Below are 24,355 nucleotides of genomic sequence, written 5' to 3'. Positions count from 1 at the left end.
CTTATTATATTTTGGTGCACTTGACTCACTGCATATCCTAGCCTTTTATATTCTACCATTTTGTTCAACAAGGGGCCTGTGCAATTACCCGTGATAATTTCTAATATCGCCTTATCCGACAATTGTGTCTCCCCTTTAATCTTCAACAATACCCTTAGAAATTCCAACAATTGTATTACATTTAATCCATCATATATTTTTAAATTTTTTAAATATCTCTCAACAGGGTTAGCTAATTTTCCAAAGACAATAGAGTCCCTATCAGGCATGAACACTTCATTTTCAACTCGCTTCCTTTCACCCTCTAGACTACCTACTGAAGGTACACTATCTAATTCCTCTTCCAATTCCTGATTACTCTCAGAAAGTTTTCGAATTGCTTTCGAGCTATCTTCCTCATTAAGTTGTGCTTCTTAAAACTTGGCTAAGGCTAACTTGAATTTTTCATGTAACTTCTCTATTACCTTACTCTGTATGACTTCGGGTTTGAAAACTCTACTCAAAATGTCTAACCTCATCTGCCAGTGTTTAAGTTTAGACTCACACCTAATAATGTCCAATGTATTCTTTAATTCTAGGCTTTCTTCTAAACGTTCGGTCAATACATCTAATTGCTCCTTAACGCTTTCTATTTCGTCCTTATAATTGATTTTCCCTTTAAGATGTACAACATTGGGCACTACCTCTAACTTAATAAGTTGTCTTAACCTTTTTCTTAATTCCACTACCACAGACCCTGGTTTAGGATCAACACCCCTAAGTTTAACTTCAAACAACAGTTCGTCTTTACTAAGTAGGTCCACTTTCAGCGACATCGTCCACTAATTAAAGTTCAGTACCGTTCACAAAGGTCACTTTATATTACAGTTTATTCCTCACAGAAAAATTTTTTTTATTAAAAATAATTCATCAATTAATTTAATGCCTTCCTTTAAAGTTCACACAAATACCAATCACTGTTCAAGGCTGCTTCACATCAACCGCTCAATTATACCAAGCAGAGTGGCGCAATTATGGTATGTGTCTATAGTAAGCTTATCTACTATAAACTAATTACAACTATTTTTGTTTTAGTATAAGAGAGATCAATGGAATTTAATAATTAACCTCAGTATAAATTTATTTATTTATTTATTTATTTTGTCTTCCAACGGCTTAGCCAATTTACAATCAGTATAGTTAAATACAGGACATTATACATATATAGTAATCAAAGTAGCACAATGTTGAGACGGTGTACAAGAGATATACAAGAAATATTAAATTGTACAATTGCAAAAACAAAACAAAATATTTTCTAAATAATGGAGACAACAACGTGAAGAGTACAAAGGCAAAGATTAAGACAAGATGCTGACTTAACGACTAATAAATGCCGACTAGTCAAACGTAACAATAAGCTAGAAGTAATAACAAACAACGGTGCAACAGAAAGCAACAACAATCAATAAACACAGCAATAAACTGCAATAACAACAAGCCAATAAAAATATGCAAAAATGAATAATGTGTGGTTAAAGCGATAACAATGACACAAACAAGAGATAAACTATGACACCAGCGATAACAACAAAGAATAATCAGTAACAATAGCCTGCTAACAATACTAGGCATGAAATTAATACAAGTTAAATTAATACGGAAGCAACCTTGATCAGGCCATGCATAAAAAAACCACTTGCACTGGTTGTAGTGGCCCTCTAAAGGCACCACTCAAGAGCACATCACTGCACAAGCCAAAGGTGGTCACGTGTCACGATTGGAGGCTTCGAATAGCTGATCTGAATGACGAGGGCGGGGTATGGAAGAAGTCTAGGTGATCAGGAAGTGTGTTGCCCAGGCGCTGGAATCGAAACAGTGAGCTATTGGCTGCATATAAGGTATTAGTTGAGGTTTTCGCAAAAAGTGCCCTTGACCTCGTGCCAGAAGGTACCCTGAAGTTTATTCTTTCCAGCAAATCAGGGCAGTCCAACTCTCCTCTGACCAGCTTGTATAAGAAAAGTAAGTCCTGACTGACACGCCTTGATTCCATGGAGGGTATGTTTAGGAGCCGTGAGACTTCTTGCACAGGAACATCCAGATATCGGAATCCTAGTCTAACACCAACCAACCTCAGAAAACGTCTTTGGATCTTCTCTATGTTGTCTTTTAGATACTGCTGGTGAGGAGACCAAACAACACTGTTGTATTCTAAGTGCGGTCTCACCAGGCAGCAGTACAAGAGTTTGAGAACGTTTAGATCAGTAAATGACTTAGAAGCTCGGAAGAGGAAGCCAAGGACTTGAAGAGCGCTATTGCATATATGTTGGACATGGGGCTCCCAGCTTAGGGAAGAAGTAAAGAACACTCCAAGATCCCTCACCTCCGATGTTCTGGATAGTGGCACACCTCTGACAGAGTAATCATGCAATATAGGTTTTGAAATGCGATAAAATGAGATGCAAACACATTTGCTCAGATTCAGCGACATTTTGTTAAGACTACACCAGCGATCGACCCTGTTAATGTCATCTTGAAGTTGAGCCACGTCCAAGGCGGAAGATATAACGGAGTACAGCTTCAGGTCGTCCGCAAACAACAAGTGTTTGCAAGTCAGGGAAGAAACCACATCATTTATATACAAATTGAATAGGATGGGCCCGAGATGGGAACCTTGTGGGACACCGCTTGTTACTTTGAACTCCTTGGAAAGGACGTTGTTATATTTCACTACCAGCTTCCGGTTATGTAGGTAGCTTCAAGCCACTGGAGGAAGGGTCCTGAAAATCCCGATGCCCCCAATTTATTTAACAAATTTTCATAGCACACTCTATCGAAGGCTGTAGAGAAATCCATTTCTATGGTGTCAATCTGCTTCCTTCGTTCAAATGCTTCGATGATATGGCTTTGAAAGAGAACGAGATTGGTGGAGGGAGACCTATTTGAGATAAAGCTATGCTGACTAATAGTCAATTTGCTGCTGATCATGAATATGATTCTGCTCAGAACAATCTTCTCGAAGATTTTGGCTAGTATTGGTAAAATGGTAATGGGCCTATAATTCTTTATATCATTTACTGAGCCTTTCTTGTGTATGGGAACCACATGGCCAATTTTTGAAGATATCCGGGAATACTCCTTCTGATAGTGATCTGTTGAAGAGTGTGGTTAAGGGACGGGCGATGACGTCAGCACAGTGCTTAATTACTGTCGGTGGGATTGAGTCGGGGCCCGGACCTTTTTTAGTGTCAAGATTCTTGAGTGTCTTCAAAACCTCCGATGGACTTATGCGGCAGGTAGAAAATTGGTGAATAGATGAGCTGGAGATTCGATTGGACTGCAATGGGTCATTGGCCGGATTGAAGACTGAGGCAAAAAAGTCAGCAAACATGTTCGCTACATCTCTTTCAGAGCTTGATGAGATGTCGTCAAAACGCATGGTAGTGGGGGTTGCATTGTTATTATTTAACGATTTCATATAGCTCCAGAAGAATTTTGGGTTATCAGTTATTGAAGTTTGAACTGTATTCATGTACCAGTTGAAACAAGTGTTGGACAATGACTTGCACTGTGCTCTTACTGCAGCGAATTGGTTATAACTAAGCTGGGAAAGGGTCGATTTGTAGCGTCTGTGGAGAGATTTTTTCAAAATTGTAAGGCGGATCAACTCCTTAGAAAACCATTTAGGGAAGGCTGACAATCCCATCTTCGTCCTCGGAGAGAATTGAAGTACACTCTTCTTGATTGTGTTAACAAATACGTTGAATGCTTCATTGACATCTCCCCGAGCAACCGAGTCAGCAAGGTCAAGAGCCTGTAGGTCCTAGAGTACGCTAGCATAGTCACAAAGCTTGACGTTGGCCTGATAAGTTACATTTTTTTGGACATTAAATGGTCCAGATATAGTCATAGACAGTGCTGGATGGTGAATATCCTCTGGAAGCAGCGGATCCGGGTCATGAGAGACTGTTATGTTTTGAGAAGAGGAGAAATATAAGTCAAGGATTACACCTCTGAAATTGGGAATCTTATTGACTTGAGTAAGGCCAAACAAGGTTGCCAGTAAATTAACAGTGATTTTTTAATTAAAATTTGAAATCAATAATACAGCAACGCCAAGCTATCTTTCTTTACTTTTAATTTATTCTCAATTAAATCTTATTTATAACTCATCAAAACTTTACAAGTCCAGTCTTAAAATTAACAATCAGTCAGTCATTCAACAATTGTATCCTTCTAGTTCTCAGTGCTAATGTTTTCCACAGAAACTCAAAATTAAAATCTTCATTAAACTTCAAAATAAAATAATCTTCTTCAAATATAAAATGATATAAATAATAAAACAATACTTCTTCTCAAAATAAAAATTAAACAAATTAAGGTAATATTAAAATATAATATATGAACCAAAACAATGTCCAACCAGTTAAAGTCAAAAATTTATCAATTTCAAACTACTTATTTTCTGTAAGTTTCCAATTTACAAATCATTGAATTATCCAGAATTGTTCGCTTGGCTTTGAATGTTAAATTTAGCAACTAGTTAAATATATATAGAATCTCAGAAGATTAAATAAATTTTCTTTTTCAGTAGATTATTCCTGATTAAACCAAATTGAACAGGAAAATATCATCAAGTAAATTTTCTATTTTAATATTAAATCCTAAATTTCACAGTACCTCGCACTTCTCCAGAAGACTTCACCAAGTAACCGAAATGGCTATTATATATTACTTAATTGAAACACTACTTTAAATTTGGAAAAGAAATTTAAATCTTACAACTCAACAAACTCAACCTTCTTCCCGAAAAATCAAAACGGCAAGAGTAGGCTAAACCTTAATACGTGTACACTCTCTGAGCACACAGCAAAGAATCCCCTGAAAACGTGGTTGAAGCCACCGGAAGGATCTAGAAGTCCCTCCCACCATCTAATCAAGCTAACATTGGCCAATCAAAATTGAGCAACACAATGTCTGTGTTGAATGGTACCTATCCAACCCAGACATGTAACCTGTGCTCAATACCTACATACAAGAGGAAGCTTCTAGCATTCCTTGAACCCGAATTGACAAGAAATTCAGCACTGCTGGAAGGCTCACAATCCTACAATTCAACTACTATATTAATTCAAAATTCTCTTAATAAAAATATAAAGATTCCTATAAATGATTAAATAATATAGGAAGCATCCTATAGTAGTTTTCAAAACAAAAATATACTATAACTTTTAACTTTATGAATAATTTACTGAATCGTACACAATAATTCTCTCCTGTCGAGGGTTTAATCACTCACTTTCTTATTGGACTCCACTATAGCTTTCATAAATAAAAAATTTACGCATTACATTTACCATAATACCTGCAACTTCTCATCTATTGGGTACACGCTAAATAAATATTACTAGAATGTGCCTGGTAGACATATTCTACTGTCTTTGTAGGTATGTGTTTACCGACTCAGCTATACGACGCCGCGACGTAAAGGGTCAGAGTTTGAGTTCCGAATCGGACGCGCTATTCCCTAACAATAATCTTAATATACACGGGTACTATTTATGAATGAAAATTTCTATATTCTGAGTCAACCGCGTTTATAAATAAACTAGTGAAGTATTTGTATAGTAATTATATTTTCATATTGTAATTAAATGCTGACGTAACTTCAATAGTATACCATATTGTAGACTACTTTATTTAAATATTCCAAATAAAAGAACTTAATTGAAGTGGTTTCTTAATACAAAGAGACAATGCATTTACTGAAAGACTTTTACGTCTTGTGCAGATATGGCAGATGCCTCTTTAAGCACAAAATCAAGTATATAACAGCTTATTTTTAAAAACTTCACTAATCAATCAATCAATCAATCAAAAAACATCTTTATTTCCATTATTTTACAAACAATTTAGAAATCATAGGAGCACAATTTTACATTTATAATATAAAATTACTTTAGTAATTACGTCAGTATCACTAATATGTTTATAGTGATACTGAGCAAAATACCTTCTATATTTTAATATAAAACATAATTTGTTGACGTAACTTGCGCAGCAAAAATAAAATCATAATTCCTTAAAGTACAAGAGAGTAATCAAAGTCAACCATGCAAATAATATGGAAAGTTAATTAATCTAGTGTGACTACACTATTAGTGTTATGGTAGTGGTTTGAACGTTGCAGAATGGTTATAAAATTAGTTATAGCTTTCATTTTATTAGTCGTATACAGTAGTTATTAATTTAAAAAAAATCACAGTAAAATATTTGAAAAATCTGGGAAAGGTATTTTATCTTTAATTTCACAAACTTTTTTCAAATAATTCATTGTTTTAAATTAACTTATAAAAATAGTATTTGCCTTCCTCTAAGGATTACAGTTTAAATCTACAGTGAAGCAGTTTCTATTTAGTTATAATGCGTTTAAAATTAACAGGGTTTTTACAATGAGGAAGATTATCTTGATCAACAAATAACTTTCGTATATTATGTGAGCTAAAAAGAACTTGAGATTTAAGTTTATAAATCCATTCAGTACTCTAAGTGTACAGAAAGAATCAGTTTACAATTATTTCCAACACATCGTCCAAGCTATATAATATCCGTTGATACATATCCGATAAAAAGTGTAAAGATTAATTGAAGAATATTTTCGTATATTTTGCGATCTAAAAAAGAACGTGAGATTTATGTTTATAAATCCTCTCAGTACTCTAGGTGTACAGAAAGAATCAGTTCACAATCATTTTCAACAGATCGTCAAGCTATATACTATTTTTTCATATATATCTCATAAAAAGTTAAAGAATATTTGAAGGTTTATTTTAGTATATTTTGAGAACTAAAATTACAACATGAAATTTGTGTTTTTAAATCCTTTCAGTATTATAAGTGTACAGAAAGAATCAGTTTACAATCAATTTGGACATATACACAAAGCTATATAATATCCATTCATAAATATCTGATAAATAGTGTAAAGATTACTTGGAGAATTATTTACTTAAATATGTCTTAGAGGTATCACTCAGGCATTTAATAACAGTGCGATTTTAAACATGATTTGAAATAAGCGAATGCTAGTAGACTTAATAATAAAATTCACATCTTAAAAATATTTAATTGTTTACACTCAATAAAATAATAACTATACTATGCATATTTGAGTAGAAATATGGTCTGTAATTGTTGATTTAACCAACTAGTTACTGAAACCATCGCCAGAGCTCCGAAGATAACCTTCATAGACATTCAGAACTAAATTTATATTCTTCTCTTTGTTTCCTGTCATAGTCCAAACAATTTTTTTTTAATATTGTGACATATCTTGTAGTTATTAAACATTGAGTTTTGGAAGCAGTACAGTTTTAATAAAAAATATTTATCTTTAAAAAATTCCTTTTTAAAATAAATTTAAAACATAACTGAGTTAGGTAAGAATAAAATAGATAATAATTCATTTATTTTAAAATATTAATCGGAACTGAACTACTCTATAGGTTATTACTTATTTTAAGAATTACTTAATGTCAGATAACTACGTACAATGCTGCTAAATTACATAACAAACATAATGTATTACTAAGTCCCTTATAGAGAGGTTGACGCTAAACTTCTAGTCGAAACGTTAAGAGCCTCTTTGGGCGTAACAAGTTGCATGAACAAAATGAAATCGCCACCAATGACTTCATGGAAACATAGCAGTGTTATAAAGTAAATTTGGAGATTTATATTTTAAGTTAAGAACTTTTATTAATTATACAAGAGGTGGAATTGTTTTTTTTAGTTTTAAAAGCTTAACCGTGTTAAGATCAACAACTTTTTTATGTGTCGATATCATTTTCCCCATTAACGAAAATAATATATTTCATCTTAATTAAGATAATTGTGTATTCCTGAGAATATGGAACTAAAAACATTTCATAATTTAAAGGTAACTTCACGTTAAAAGAAACTCAACCCGATTTGGTTACATTTGATTGTATAATATTACAACTCGCCCTAGGCCTCATAGAGTGACACTTCGGAAGCAGTCAGGGTTAAGCTCCTACAGTCCAGGGAAAGGTTGAGGAGAAAATTCAATAAGGGACGTATTGCTAACCCCTTCCATGTGGGGGATCTTGTCTTTTGTAAGGCCCATCCGGTCAGTTCGGCATAAACGGGCAGCAAAACTTTGCTATCGGTGGACAGGTCCCCACCGGATTCTTCGTTTTCTCTTCCCAGTTACTGCTGAGTTAGTTGATCCCGTATCGGGGAGGTTGTGGCGGAGGGCCCACGTTTCTCATCTGAAGGCCTTCCGCGGTGACACCTCTGGTCATGCTCTGGATACTGGTGCGGCTGCGGGGGTGTCCGCGGACTGATCACCCCTGGTTTTCCCTGTGGTGTCGTTTTACTCTCTTTCTGTTTTCTTCCTTCTCCAAGAGAGGCGCCTCTCAAAATTTCAGAAGGATCGTGTTTTGTCTGCCTCCTGCTCAGCACTTCGTTTCCTGTTAGGGTTCTCGACTTCCCGTATCCTGTACCGGAGCTTGTTGGTTCTTCTTTCAGTGGGGGAGAGGTTTTGTTTGAGGTTGCACTCTTTTTAGTGGGGGAGGTTGAGCCGGGGCTCAGTTTGGATAGTTTTGTATTTATATTTTTTCCCACCTCGGCCACTTTTTTCAGTTGGCGGGGGAGTGATTCCGTCACCGTATTGATTATTTTCTGCCTGGATGGACTGATTGGTCGAGGTCAGGTAGTTCACCTTGACTGATTACCGACCAGCTGATTACCGGCAGCGGCTGCTGATCGGAGCGGTCGGAAACGTTCGGCAGAGGCGACGTGAATCTCGTGCTGCCTACTGGTCGTCCTGATGCCCATGGCTGGCTAGTTCTCCGACTTTCGGCAGGGTCCCCGTGAGTGCCGTCAACATGACTGGTGCGGCGAGTCTGTCCAATGAAACAGCACTGTTAAACCCAAAATTGAATGCCTGCGCCCTGCCAGCGCTACTGTATAGTCATCCAACTGGACTGTCTGTACTTCAATTCGTCTTGAATAAGGTTGGAGCTAAAATGTTTTTTTCTTCTTCTTTTACTGGACTTGAGAGGATTGAGTATTATGGAGCGTTTTATGGGTGTTATATCTGGAGGAGGGCCAGTGTTAAGATTACCTAGTATTTATTTAGTTTAGTGACATGATCTAAAGGGACATTTCATCTTTAATTCGGATTCGTGGAGGCAACTAATCCGTGTTAGGTATACGGACAAAAAAATCCTTAAAATTATGTTTTATATCAGGTTTGTCTGCTCAGAATGTACGTATTTATAATTAGATAATGAATATTTATAAAATTTTCTGTATTTTTAATGTGGATAAAAGACGTGATATAAAAGTAAGTATTTTAATACAGCAATAACAGAAGCGAAACAGCTGAAAAATACCCAACAGTAATACTTATTAAAATTGTAGATTTCCATAGAAACTACAAGAACAACTTTTGAGATTTCCTTAATTTGTTGGACAGTTCAGTTTCCTCGTTCAAAAGTAGTTCAACTTTCAGTAAGTCGGAGAACCACCATCAGGAACAGGATGCAGTGCCTAGGAGTAGGACCAGGACATACAAGGATGAGTTATTTTATTTACTTTTATCATTTAGAAATCACAATATCAACTCTCACTATCTCTCTTTACACAAAGCAGTTTATATAATATTTTTAGCGAGTATTAATCATAACAAAAACACTAGAACAGTTCATAAGTAATGATAACTTGATCACAAAGCATAGGCCTACATATCATCATTTAATATGTATTATTTAATATTTAATTGTAATAATTATTTTTTGTATTCCTTTCTTTTTGGTGTGCTTTGTTTTATTTTTGTAGAAGCTGCTAAACGTTTGTTTTAGGCTATTATTATTGATCTGTACGAAAAGCGTACAGGGGGGAGCAGTTTAATTTTTTCCCCCCAAGGAACTGTATCCTATATGCACTTTTTCTATATACCATATACACCATAACCTAAGACAGAAATCCAATTTATATTATATTTTAAAGACATATTTTTCTTTATACTATGTATAGACAATCACATAAAAAGAAAAATGGGTTTAATGTCAGTACTAGTGATTGTGTAAAAAAGGAATGTTGCTAGGAGAAAAACTAAAGTAAACATTTGAAACGTACGTACAAACACTGTTTAATATCCCTTGGAACATCAAGGGATAGGTAGATTATTGACTTGTTTTTAGATCATTCTAAATCTTTTTGTTCAGTATTCATTCAACTTGTAGCACGTAAGAGAAACATCAGCTAGAATAAGATGCGGTGGCCAGTTCCAAGACGAGGCCTTACATGGATGAGTTGCTTTTATAATTTAGAGATCTAAGTTGTTCTTCATAGTATCTCTCGTTACCCACAGCAGTTACATTCTAGTTTTACCAAGTATTAATTACAGCACAAAACACAGAAACAGTTCAAACGTAATGGTAATGGCGTAAATTCTATTTTATTAATTTTGAATATGTTTTAATTTCGTGGTTTTCGATTTTCTTAGAAACTATTTAATCAAAGAAATGTTTTTTTATCTTTGTGTAAATACAGAAATAACCTTGTCTTGGGCTGTCTTTAATTCTGTCTGTACCCAAAGTGTGCAGAAAGTATCAATTCAGAACTTAGCAATCCCATGCACCAAATATCAGTGACACTTTGTATTCGCTCACACGTAGGTAACTGCTAAATATACTAAAATTTATAAGTAGAAATATTTCATAAAATATATATATATATATATATATATATATATATATATATATATATTTGAAATTTTTCTGGCTATTTCCAGTAGGATAAATATTCACATTGAGTTGAAAAAAGTTTATGCTAGGTGTTTACGTATAAAACTAATAACTGAATTATGTTTATTTATTATATTTAATAATTCGTTTAAACACTCAGGAACATTTTTGAAACAAATATGGTCTATGATGTTCAACTGATTCAATTAGTTACTGAATTTAACGTCAGATGTCTCTCTCACAATATAATAAATAAGATATAGTCCCAAGTCCAAGTCGCTGTGACTGGGGGGGGGGGTGTATCCCCCACATCTTTCAAGGCCTCTGCCAGTTAGGCTTTTGCCTTGTGTCTCGAGGGTGAAAGCCCTAGTAGCATTCGCTACCTGTCAGTGGGGTGAAGTGTCGTGGTGGATGTCATCAGTCATCCATGGAGATTCTAATTAATCTTTAAAATTACCTTTTGTACACTGTATTAAATAATAATTTATAGTTCATGACGAGGTGAATGAGTTATTTTGGTGAAAATTGCTTCAGCAGAATTTCTAAAATGAGAGAGCACTCTACAGAATTAAACCATTTTAATTTTAGTAAGCATTTGATAACAATGTAAACTAACTATTTATAAATCATACAAGGAACCACAACATAATTATTGGTTTATATGGAACCTTAGTTATGAATTAAGGTGGTTAGTTTTAAACAAATATTTAAGTGTACAATTAAGTGAAATTAAAAAATGTTTAAACGGGACAAAAAAGTGGTATTTAAAATTAAAGCCTGAACTGTTTATTTGTATTATATCAAATTAAATATTTTAAAGTGATTCTAGTACTCTATTCTTACATTTCGGGGATACGTATCCCTAGCAATACGTTTTACTCAAACTATAATTGCATTGAACATGTATCTAATGAAAGAGACTGCCAACATAAAACTGTCTACAACAAGAACAGTTCTCAGTTTTCAGTTTTATATTCTCAGAGAACATCCCGTCATGGAACAAGTGTTATTCCACAATGGCTTACAAACAAGGTAGGATTATACCACACCAAGTGTCACGGTACAAGTTTCGCTGAAATTGCATGAAAAATTTAAAGGCTGTTGCTCATTTCAATGTTGAGATATCTTGCAGAAATTTGTACTTCCCCTAGCAGACAAATTATTAATTGTTTGACCCTAATGAGTAGGCCCTTATAGGTATCAATAATGCCATAGTTATGGACATGCACAGTCATAGAACTTGCTCTTCTATATGGAGAAAAAGTTAAAACATAATTTCTTTCATAACTAGACACTTGCTATTTTAATTAGCTTTTGTAACGGTGAGTAAATAATACAAGTTCTGGTCGCGTAGTAAAATCTTCTTGTTTCGTAGACATTATCCCTAACCAATGAATTGTGTTAAAATTTTTTATGTACATACTTGTCCTTTGACATGTTTTTAATTCTGTCTGTACCAAAATAGTAGAGAAAGAATTTAATCAGAATATAATTCTTCAAACTTTGCTTTCCACATTAATACAAGTTCAAGTCCAAGTCGCTGTGACTGTGGGGGGGGGGTGGTGGATCCCCCACATCTTTCAAGGCCTCTGCCGGTTAGGCTTTTGCCTTGTGTCTCAAGGGTGAAAGCCCTAGTAGCTTTCGCTACCTGTCAGTGGGGTGAAGTGTCGTGGTGGATGTCATCAGTCATCCATGGAAAGACGCAGTTGGGGGACCTCCTGGGCGCGAAGCTCACGGATGTGATCCCACGGTAAGAACTCTGCAGCTTCCTCAAGGCTCGATGGCCTTCTACGAAGCTCCTGATGGTAGGGACGTTGGATGAAGCCCTGACTACGGTGTTCCTCACGAACCAGGGCGACCCAGTGGCCCGCCGGAGACACACGCTCTGGACAGCGAACAACTGCCTCCTTGTGGTCTTGCAGGTGAGGTGGTACCATGCTGGGGCCGCATATGTGAGCACTGGTCGTATCAGAGCCGTGTAGAGCAGGACCTTCGTCCTGGTCGGTAGCTTCGTAGAGTTGAGCAGGGGGCCCATGCTGCCGAAGCCCTTCCTCGCTTGGCCATAGATCCTGTTGATGTGGGGTGTGAAGGTCAGCTTGGAGTCCAGGAGTACCCCCAGGTACTTGACTGAAGTCTTCCAAGGTATGTCGTCGCCGTTAAGTGACAGGTGACGGCCGTCCGCTTCTCTCCTTGCCCTTGTGAAGTTTGTGGCTTCACATTTCTCAACGTTGACCTTGATCCTCTACTTGGTCAACCAGGGCTCCAGTAGGTGCAGCTGCCGCTGGATGTAGAACCCAGCCATCCTCAGGTTGGCAGAAGTGGCCGTGAGGAGCGCATCGTCCGCGTACATAGAGAGCTGCACTCTCGGAGCGACCGGAAAGTCGTTTGTGTACCACAGGTACAGGATCGGGCCGAGGACTGATCCCTGTGGCACACCAGATGTCACTGGGCGGGTCGTGGAGGTGGATCGGGCAGCGCTGACGGAGAAGGTCCGGAGGTGGAGATAGCTGCGGAGCATTCGGAAAATCCTGCCAGGCAATGAAGACGATGACAGCTTGAAGAGCAATCTCTCGTGCCACAACTTGTCGAAGGCTTTGCTCACGTCTATCAGGAACGAAGTGGAGTGGTGCTTCCTTCCTACAGCTCCGGTGATGTTGTTCAGGACTCTGCGAAGCTGAAGGGTGGTGGAGTGGCCGGTGCGGAAGCCGAATTGTTCTGTCCTGATAGACGTGAAGAACTCCTCAGGGAATCTCGCCAAGACGATCTTCTCCAGAATCTTGGAGAGCACAGGCAGGAGGGAGATCGGCCAGTGGTTCTCCGGGATGAGAGGGTCCTTGCCGGGCTTAGGTATCACGATCACCTTGGCATCATTCCAGGGGGTCGGGTAGTGAGCCAGGCGTAGGCATGAGTTGAAGATGCAGGTGATCGTCACGATCACCTAAGCCGGCAGGTTCTTCAATGCTGGAGTTTTTAAGGAGTCCGGGCCAGGGGCCTTCTTCGGGCGAAGGCGGTCTTGCACTTCAAGTGTAGTCACAGTGGGCAGTAGGTTGTCTTCGTCAGGTTAGTATTCCCCCAGGAAGTTTTTAATCACTTCGCACGTGTCCTCGTCGTAGACATCCGCGTGTGGGGAGAATTGGTCTTCCATGGTGTCGGCGAAGGCCTCTGCTCGATCTCCAGGGGAGTAGACAATACCACGCCGTCCATGAAGTGGTCGGTTGGTCTTCTTCTCCCCTCGAAGTGCCCTGGAGATTTTCCAGATGCCGCCGACACCACTGTCAGCTTGATGTTCCACAAAGTCATCCCACGCAGCTGCTCTGTGTTCAGCCAGGAGACGAGAGCACTTCCTGTCCTGGCGGTTGAAGGTCTGCTTGGCGTGAAGACATCGGGACTGCTGATACTCCCTTTGCAGTCTGCGACGAAGGCGAATCTCCTCTTTCAACTACTCGGGTAGAGGTGGAGTGATGTCAGTTCGGGAGAGAGGAGATGACGAGGCCGTCATAGCTTCTTGGAGGATGGAAGTCAAGTCGTGTACTTGTCGGTCTAGCTGGTCCGGTGACTCAGCAGGAGTTGGTGGTGGCCGATGTCTGTCAGCGAGGTGGTTTGCAAAGTGGTGCCAGTTGATCTTGGTGGGACGAGTAGGAGGATATGATGGCGCTCCGTCGTCCGAGAGGTCGAAGACAACTGGCACGTGGTCTGACGAGAGATCAGACACTGCAAACACCTCGATGTGTCCGTCCAGCGAGCCAGATAGACCGATGTCCAGTATGTCCGGGAAGTGCCGTCCATTGTGATTGTAGTGCGTGGGCTCCTCAGGTGTCAGTAGTTAGATGTGGAGTCGGTTGTCCAGGAGACGGTGGAGACTTCTGCCGTTGGAGTTGGTTTTCCGGCATCCCCAGTCCAGATGCTTCGCTTTGAGGTCCCCAGCAGCAAGTGCAGGGGAACCAAGACGCAGCAGGGCATCAAGGCAGCGAGTTTGCAGAGTGTTTCTAGATGGATTGTAGACGGAGGCAATCTCCAGTTCGGCTCCGCTGTAGTGGATGGCAATCCGGGTGATCTCAGCTCCTGGAGCAGGGACTGCTGCCAGGAGACGATGGGTCACTCGCCGATGCACCATGATCGCCGAGCCTCCGCTGGGTCGGTTGTTCTGCAGATGCCTATCGGTGTGGTATATCTGGTAATTGGGGATAATTAAGCGATCTGTCGCCCTGAAGTGAGTCTACTGTAGAAGAGCGACGTCCACATCCATTTCAGTTAGTAGCTGACTGAATTCCAGCCGCTTGTTTGCCAGCCCGTCGGCGTTCCAGCTGACGACTCTCAGCTTACCCATGGACGGTGGCGGACAACATGTCCATGAGGCGTGACATCAACGCCACTATGTTAGTCAGCTGAGAAAGAATCTGATTTAGTCTTACCTTGAGATACTGAAGCAGGAGGGAAACTGGGTGAGAAGTCGGGGTGATGTTTTGTGTGAACGGCTTTGCTTGTAGTTCAGGGCGGGAAGTAGGCTTAGGTGGCTCAGCACGAGATCTCGGTGTGGGCCTGGGTAGTGTTGGTCTGGCAGGGGCAGGTCTGTCCTCGATTGTTAGGTTCTCTAGTTGATGAGAGGCATGGGGTGGACGTGTCTCGGAGGTTGAGGTCTTCGGAGTTGAACGAGAACGAGCCCCCCGTCTTTCCGGCTTCCGAGCTGGGCGATGACGGCGACGCCTTACCATCTCGAAGTCGTCTTCCTCCCGGTTTTCAGTGGAGGGCTCCGAGGTGTCATCTACGGTGGCAGGAGGGGCAGGAGCAGGAGCTTCTCGAGGCTTAGGAGGCTCAATCCTGGAAGGTACAGGCCTCTGAACCCTCCTGGCAACGGCAGCATACGAGAGCTGCTTCTCGTTTTTGAAGGTGACACACCCACGGTAGTTGGCAGAGTGGGCCTCTCCACAATTGCAGCATCTGGCCGGGGTTGAAGCTTCCTTCGGGTAGAGGCTGGACGGATGATTATCACCGCATCGTACGCAGCGGAGCTCACGGTGGCAGTGGCTTGAGCCATGCCCAAACCCCTGGCATCGGTGGCACTGGACTGGTCCACTAGGCCTGGTGTACTTCCTGACCTCCAGCCTGCAGAAGAACAGAGTCCGGGCGGTGTAGACATCAGTAGGAGGCTGGAGCCCATCGCCTCCACGGAGGGTGATGACCCTCAGGCTGGTCGGTTGTCCACGTCTTGTTTTCAGGAGCTTGACATCCACGATGCCATAGCAGTAGTATAGATGTGTATGTTTACCAACGTCCCAAAGAGGTCGAGTCGTCTCAGGGAGGTCGAGTTATATTTTTCTCGGTTCTTGTTCGTGTGCAACAAGTTGTGTTTTATTTTTTACACTGTACTGTTTCAGCAGTTGTCTTTGTTTTTTATTCTCGGTTCTTGTTCGTGTGCAACAAGTTGTGTTTTATTTTTTACACTGTACCGTTTCAGTAGTTGTCTTTGTTTTTAAAGTCGCGGTTCTTGTTCGTGTGCAACAAGTTGTTTTTTATTTTTTACACTGTACTGTTTCAGCAGTTGCGTAAAACTTTTTTGTCGATTACACAAAGCGGAGCAACACACACGGCGGCGGCGGCGGCAGTGACACAACGCGGTGAGTCAGCGGCGGCGGCCGGCGGTGCCCGAGTTACACAACGCGGCGTGAGTCAGCGGTATCTATCATACGCGCAGTCTGGCAGTGTGGTGTGCGGTCGTTCAGGTGCAGCACGTAACAAGACGCGAGTGTATACGAAAACGTGTTAGGTGTTCGTGTACCGTATGTGAAACTTTTGTTGCTAGAGAAACGTTGTATGTGCGACCCGTACTGACATCACTCATACTGTACAGAGTTTGAGGCAGTGTCGAATACTAGGTAGTCCGAGTAAGTCGTGACAATGGCTACTGCTGCTTGTGATGTGTGTGGTGCAATGGTGTCTAAGTCGCAAATGGCACGTTACCGTAACACTGCCAAGTGTATGTCGGCTGGAGGAGTCGAGCCTCACGTGTCGAATACTAAAGAACATTGTGTGCACTGCAACAAATTAATAACGTCACGTAACATGTCTCGCCATGTTGAAGTGTGTGGCAATATTAAAACGACTGTTGAGCCTAAGAAGCCGTGTCCGCATTGTCAGCAACTGATAACCATGTCCAACTTGAGCCGTCATATTGCAAAGTGTTCACCAGGCGGTTTAAAGCGGAAGAACGAAAACTACACTCTTCCAGCTACCGTTTCAGAACCACCACCAAAGGTTCCACGCCTTGAACCAAGTACTAGCTCCACATCAGCTAGCACGTCTGCCATCGGTCACATCAAGAAGTGTTCACCAGACGGTTTAAAGCGTAAGCATGGTGTAGCTACCGTTTCAGCACCTCCGCCTAAAGTCATGAAACCTAGCAAACAAGGGGGTAATATTAAAAAGGTACAGCAAGCGTTCAAGGGTCGTATGAAAACGTACATGATAGAAAACAAGCGTGGTATCAAGGACCCCAAAAGATTTCTTAAAACATGTAGAAAGCCAATCACTCGCGAAATAGCACAGCATGTCGACGAACACAACATCAAAGCTAACCTCGTGTTTGAAGCCGAATACACAAAACCGACGAGTGGTGTGATTCAAAAGATGAATTTCAAAACTAAAAACAACGTGATTCTTCCAACTACGGACATTAGGGTGTATGTTAAAACGGCGATGAAAAAGCTTTTGGTCGAAATGGAAGAGTTCTACGCCAAGGGATCTGGTTGGACCTTGCACAAAATCCTCCACCTCGAGTTACGAATTAATCGTTACGTTCCACTCAGAGGCTCCAGTTACATGGAACTACACGAAAAGATTTCAGCTAAGAAAGCAATCGTAAACATAATGAACAACGATCAGAAATGTTTTGTGTGGTCAATCTTAGCCGCGTTGCATCCCAAGGAGTGGCAAGCGCAGCCCCAGCGTATACACCACTATCAACCTTTCGAGCACGAGCTAGACGCCTACCTGGACGGCATCACTTTTCCTGTGAGTCTCGATAACGTCAAGTTGTTTGAAAAGCGATCTGGAATATCCGTCAACGTGTACGCGTATGATAAGAAACTTGTCGTCTATCCGCTGTACGTGACACGAGAAGAAAAAGACACACACGTTGACTTGCTGTATATTAGAGATCAAAACAACTCTCACTACTGCCTCATCAAAGATCTCAGCCGATTAGTACGTTCACAACTTTCAAAGCACACGACTAGAACCTGGCTCTGCAAGCGCTGCCTCATGCATTACGGTACCGAGGAACTACTGATCAAACACAAAGAAGACTGCAGCGAACACGAGGCGGTTAAAATACTGACACCGAAAGAAGGCTCCACAATTCAGTTTAAGGACTTCAAACACGCGATGAGAGTTCCGTTCGTGGCTTACGCTGACTTTGAGTGTATGCTGACTCCCGTAGCCAGCAGCAGCCGGGATCCCGATGCACGAAGTTCTTACACTGAAAAGTACCAGAAACACGAAGCGGTTAGTTTCTCGTACTACTTCGTGTACTCTGACGGTGATTACAAACCGCCCACAACGTATTTCGGAACTGACGCTGCACAAGTGTTCGTGGAAAGCATCATGAACGATGCCAGGGAAATATTCCAACTTTACTCAAGAGCTGCTGCTGTACCGATGGAGCTGACTCAAGACGATTTACATGCAATAGCCAACGCTCGGCAGTGTCACATCTGTGGCAAGTCATTCAACGATCCCAACGATTACGAAGTTCGCGATCACGACCATCTGACGGGGAAATTCAGAGGTATGGCACACAACTCTTGCAACCTCAACTTCAAGAAACCGCATTTCCTGCCAGTGTTTGTTCACAACCTGAGCGGATACGACACCCACCTGTTTATCAAGATGTTTGGGCTCAACAACGAGACCATCAAAGTTATTCCCAATAACGAGGAACGTTACATCTCGTACACCATCGAGGTTGAGCGTGGAGTGAAAATACGGTTCCTGGACTCGTTGAAATTCATGGCAAGCAGTCTAGACAAGTTGGCTAAGAACCTGTCCCCCGATCAGTTCAGACACACTTCCAAATTCTACCAAGGTGAGAAACTTGAACTGTTGTTGAAGAAAGGCGTGTATCCCTACGACTACATGGACAGCATGGAAAAGTTTGAACTTTGCACACTTCCCGCCAAAGAAGATTTCTACAACAAGCTAAACGACGCTCACGTAAAGCCCGAAGACTACCGACATGCGGTCAACGTTTGGAATACGTTCAACATACAGAACATGAAAGACTACACACTGTTGTACAACAAGACGGACGTACTCTTGCTGGCGGACATTATGGAGAACTTTCGCGACGTTTGCATGCAGACGTACCAGCTCGACCCTGCTTGGTACTACACGGCTCCCGGACTCGCGTGGAGTGCGATGCTCAAGACCACCGGCATAAAACTCGACCTTCTCAGTGACTACAACATGATCCTGATGATCGGCAAGGGCATTCGTGGCGGAGTGTCACAGTGCTCTAACCGGTACGCCGCAGCAAACAACCCTTATATGGAAGCAGAATTCAATGTGGACCAGCCGACTTCCTACCTGACGTACTTGGACGCAAACAATCTGTACGGCTGGGCCATGAGTGAGTACATGCCGTATAAGAACTTCAAGTGGTGCAAAACCGACATTGACGTTACAAAAGTTCCGGATGACGCACCAACTGGCTACATTCTGGAAGTCGACTTGGTGTATCCCAATAATTTGCACGACTTGCACTCTGACTTGCCTCTTGCACCGGAACGTCGAGTACCGCCGGGATCGAAAGAAGAGAAACTTCTCACCACACTGCTAGAGAAGGAAAAATATGTTGTCCACTACCGGAATCTAAAACAGTATCTATCGCTCGGCATGAAACTTAAGAAAGTCCACAGAGTTATAAGCTTCAGTCAATCAGCCTGGCTCAAGCCCTACATCGACTTGAACACTCAGATGCGTACGCAAGCCAGGAACGAGTTTGAGAAAGATTTCTTCAAGCTCATGAATAACAGCGTGTTCGGTAAGACAATGGAAAACATCCGGAACAGAGTGGACATCCGACTGGCCACGAAAGACAAACAAGTCGACAAGTGGACTGCTCAACCAAACTTTAAGAGCAGGACGATATTCACCGAACAGTTGGCAGCCGTTCACATGTCAAAAACGAAATTGATGTTCAATAAAGCAATCTACGTCGGCATGAGCATTCTGGACGTGTCGAAAACGCTGATGTACGACTTCCACTACAACGTCATCAAGAGGCGGTACGGTCACAAAGCCCAACTTCAATATACAGACACCGACTCGCTAACGTACCACATCCAGACGACCGACTTGTACAAAGACATCAAAGACATGATCGATCTGTTCGACACCAGCGACTATCCCGAGCCCAACCGTTACAACATGCCTCGAGTCAACAAAAAGGTACTAGGGAAGATGAAAGACGAGCTCAACGGCAGAATCATGTACGAGCACGTAGGACTTCGCTCGAAAATGTACTCCAGCAGATCCGAAGGCGGAGTGATCAAAAAGTCGAAAGGTGTCAAAAAGACAACGATAGAAAACCACCTGACCTTCGACGATTACAAACAGTGTCTGTTCACCTCAGGTATACAATACGGTTCGATGAACATGATCCGGAGCTTCAAACACGACTTGTACAGCGTTGAACTCAAAAAGATTGTTCTGTCGCCTCACGATGACAAACGTTACATTCAAGACGACGGCATCGGGACTCTGCCCTGGGGACACTACAGCATCCCCGTAGAAGTTATGGCTGAGCTGGAAATCCGGTCTGCTCTGTCGACACAGTGAGACTACCTACGGTAAAAACAAATGTAAATATATTATGTAAAAACCTGTTTAGCTGTATGTAAATATTTTCACACATTGTATTTAAATAAAATGTATATATTTTTTTATGTTGTTGTGGATTTTCTTTTCAGATTAATGTACTCTGTGTTTATAATGACAAAAGTCTGATATAAAATTAATGATCAATTAAAAATTAAGTGGAAGCAAACGAGCTGTAATCTGTAAGGTCGTGACCCAAGATAAACCGTTCCGAGTGTTGCGAATAATAAGTGCTTGGTATATTAAACATTAATAATCTAATCATTCTTCCTCTTTCATTAGAAGGTTTGAATTGTATAAGTGTTTTATATCAATTTAGAAAAATACGCATATTAAGTTAACCTATGTTGTCTACCTATACTTTGTCAGGATAGATACTAGAAATAAATACTAGAATAGTTACTAAAAAAAGGACTTTATGCAACGCTTTAATTAGTAACTAATTAATTAATTAACTTAATTAATCTTTGTAACTTGTACAGTAACAAGCACTTGTAGCAGTAGCAAGCTTGTTTTTTATTTCCCTGTAATCAGGGAATAGGCTTGTTCTCACTAAACAAACATCACAATAGTACCATTTACATACAGTTCACAGGCAATATACTGATACAGAGTCAAACTCAATGGGCCATGTGAATAAAAACTAGTATATGTACGCTACCTTTGAATCGGATCTGGATGTTTGAAAATTTCTTCAAGGATAGCCTAACTAAAACTATAATTGTTTTCCTATTTACAATTCCCTAATATTTAGGGATTATTATTAAATTAAATTATTTATTAACAATATCGGCAGTGCTATACCTATGAATATTGCAAATTTAAATATAACAGTGTATGACATACAACATTTGTAATTTTGCACACAATTTAATTGTAATGCATGGGCTGTGTTCTTACGTGGTTAGTACGTAGCTTGAACACTGAAAATTATATAATGAAATTGTATCGAATATTGAAAATTTTACAAATTCAACCAAACTTTCTTCAAACACAAGTTATAAATAGGCAAAATTAACGTTACCTTAACTTTCACAATTGGATAATATGTACTTACGAGTCACATTGAAATTCCCAATCACGTAAAAGTATTTTTTTTCTCAATTTAAAAATAACACACGGCGATCAAGTAAACGCGTCGCGGTACTTCAGTAATGGACGCTACGGCTGTGAGAAGGCTACTGTATGGTTGTTCTGACCACAGATAACCTATTGGGCGCAGATAACACTGTGTGTACAAATATTATAGTATTAGACCTGCTTTACTAAAACACGTATTGGTGCGTTACATCTATTGGAACACGACGCTGTCCTACATAAACGAGGACACTGATAAACGTCATCACTGAACCATGCGAATGGTGTTTCGCGTAATGTCGTACATGAACTCTGTCTGAGACACCAATATTATGTACGCCGTAGTGCCCACGTCGCCTTGTGCGGACGCAACTGCTGTAGTGAAATCCAATTCGACTTGTATATCGTTTCTGGACCTGTCTCGGCTGGTGGGATGCAAATGCGTGTCAATCACGATGATGGGGTACCTCGATTTAAAATCGTCCATGTTGACATACACGTCCGTATCGCCGTACATGAGTTTCCTAAATGTCAAGTACTGGTCGTACAACAACCTGTAGTTTTGAGTCGCCATATCGCAGTTTTGCATTTCCGCCGGATAGCGGTGTCCGTTGATTTTTACCGACACATTCTTCAAGTTGCAATGATCGAATCGACTTGGGTTTTTCTTCTGCTTGTTGGTGCGGTCTGTTTGCAGTGCAACGATAATGAATTTGGGATTGTACACGTTACGATAGAGGCCGGTGACGTCAAAGTTGAACGTTGAACCAAACACGCCTTTCTTATCGATACACTGCCACTGCAAGTAAGTGTATTTCAGCAAATCCTTATCACTCATTTGTTTGAGACCGGCAATCAGCTGGCTCTTGGCGTTTGTCTCGTACTCGACCAACGGAACACGCAACACAAACGATTTGATTACAACTTTACCGTCTGCCGGTTCAGTTGCTCCTTGTGCATTACCCGACCAGTGGTATATAGCGTCATTGTCTTCGGCTCGAGTGAACGTGATCTCGAACCCGCCCTTGTACATTGGGTGACGCAAATGGTCAAAGAATCCCAGACCCAAGTGGCCGAGTGTACCCAACGCTTCGAACTTGCCGCCGCCACTAAACTTGGAAATGAAACCGCTAGTCGGCAACATGTACATTTGCGATTTACTGTAGCTCACCAATCCTTTCACTTGACTCGTAATGCCGGGATGGTCCACACTGTCGAGCAGAGTGTTGTGTTTTTTCAGTTCGATTCGCGAAAACAGATACGCTGGAAAATTGTCAATCAGTTGAATTGTCGACGCTGCGGGGTATTCGGTACCGTCAGATTTCTTGACCAACTCTCCGTGTATGTGGTACATTATGCGAGAATCGTAAAACGCATCTCCGTGATCCAATTTGAAAACCGTATAGTTGTTTGGCGTATTGAAATTTAGGTCCGAGACCGGCATCACGGTCCGGTACTCGCTCCGCTCTATTCCAGTAACTTGTTCTTCGTACAACTTGTCCATTCTCGTGTATCTACCCGGGATGGTTGTGCCCGTATCTAACTCTATCTAACATTGCTTTACGACATTACTTGTATTCAATACGATATACAAATAAAGTTTTACTAGTGTTTAAGCGTCAGATCTGAGGTGTAACAACTTTGATACCATAACATGTAATTGTTTCAAAATGATATCTTCCATGCAACTGACTTGTAACGCGCTCGTGGAACACGGTCAGAATGTACGGCAGACTTTAGTAAAACCTAGAATTTGCTGATTATGCACGATCCGGAACCAGATCCAAATAAATGTAACTGATGACATCGTCGTTTAACAGAGCGGTATTGTTTTGGTCCGTGATGGCTAGTTTGATCTGTTGTAATTTCTGTAGCCCTTGTCTAACCGATACATAGTGTGGGTACTGCGGTCTCTCTGATATTTTATAACCGTGCGGCACATCGGGATAGAACTGATACAATATTGCCGTCTCATAGTGTCTGTGTTTGTGCACGTCGTGACTCGCATAACTGTTTTCAATAATATCGCAGTGTACTTCGACTATTTCCACCGGTCTTAGATTTGGTGGGTTAGTTGCTGTTACTGTTTCACCAGCATTATATGTAATGCTACGCTGATCAAAACCGAGGACTGTACAAAGATTCGAATCCATTCGAAAATTGTACGGTGATCTGAGAACGATGCGATCGCCATTTCTTGTAATCTTGAGATAGGTTTCAAATTTCTGTTGCAACGATTCCATCGTCCAGTAACCGGGTTCTAGAGTTATTACGTGTTCTCCCTGATCGATCAGTGTAAAGACAACGTGCGCCGTTTCTCTCAGGTTGTAGATATTGTTTTCCGAATAGAAACCAATCAGAGCAACTTTATATTTCACGGTGTCGTCCAAGTGGATTGGATGCTCGAAATGCAAGTTCAGCACGGAACCTTTACCGAAGAGTTTTAACACAGGCATTATTACTCTATATCCAAGTCCAAGTTCAAGTTAATACTAGTATACTTACTATAGTACTGTGGGTATATGGAAGCGTGCATCGCACGTATACGCTACACACTACTCTATTGGAGAAAACACTTTTTCATACAGTTCTGATACCGTATTTGCACATTGACGCTTCCAGTTTTCAAGTTGTTCGAACCTTGTATTAAG

At 40.9% G+C, this 24,355-nt stretch overlaps 3 protein-coding genes across 3 annotated transcripts; 1 reads left to right on the top strand and 2 right to left on the bottom strand.

Moving 5' to 3' along the window:
* Window positions 1-1,753: 1,753 nt before the first annotated feature.
* On the bottom strand, window positions 1,754-2,470 carry LOC124370921. The gene has a single exon (XM_046829224.1). It carries the CDS (start codon window positions 2,468-2,470, stop codon window positions 1,754-1,756), a length of 717 nt encoding a protein of 238 aa, XP_046685180.1.
* Window positions 2,471-16,649: 14,179 nt separating this feature from the next.
* Window positions 16,650-20,588, top strand: LOC124370919. The gene has a single exon (XM_046829223.1). The coding sequence runs from the start codon at window positions 16,650-16,652 to the stop codon at window positions 20,586-20,588; it is 3,939 nt and encodes a 1,312-aa protein (XP_046685179.1).
* A 1,381-nt stretch (window positions 20,589-21,969) lies between these two features.
* LOC124370918 lies at window positions 21,970-23,208 on the bottom strand. Its single transcript, XM_046829222.1, has one exon. It carries the CDS (start codon window positions 23,206-23,208, stop codon window positions 21,970-21,972), a length of 1,239 nt encoding a protein of 412 aa, XP_046685178.1.
* Window positions 23,209-24,355: the final 1,147 nt, after the last annotated feature.

Source organism: Homalodisca vitripennis, unplaced genomic scaffold (assembly GCF_021130785.1).
Source record: "Homalodisca vitripennis isolate AUS2020 unplaced genomic scaffold, UT_GWSS_2.1 ScUCBcl_548;HRSCAF=2813, whole genome shotgun sequence".
Lineage (NCBI taxonomy): Eukaryota > Metazoa > Arthropoda > Insecta > Hemiptera > Cicadellidae > Homalodisca > Homalodisca vitripennis.
Note: the sequence above shows the minus strand (reverse complement) of the source record. Positions and strands in the feature narration are given on the sequence as shown.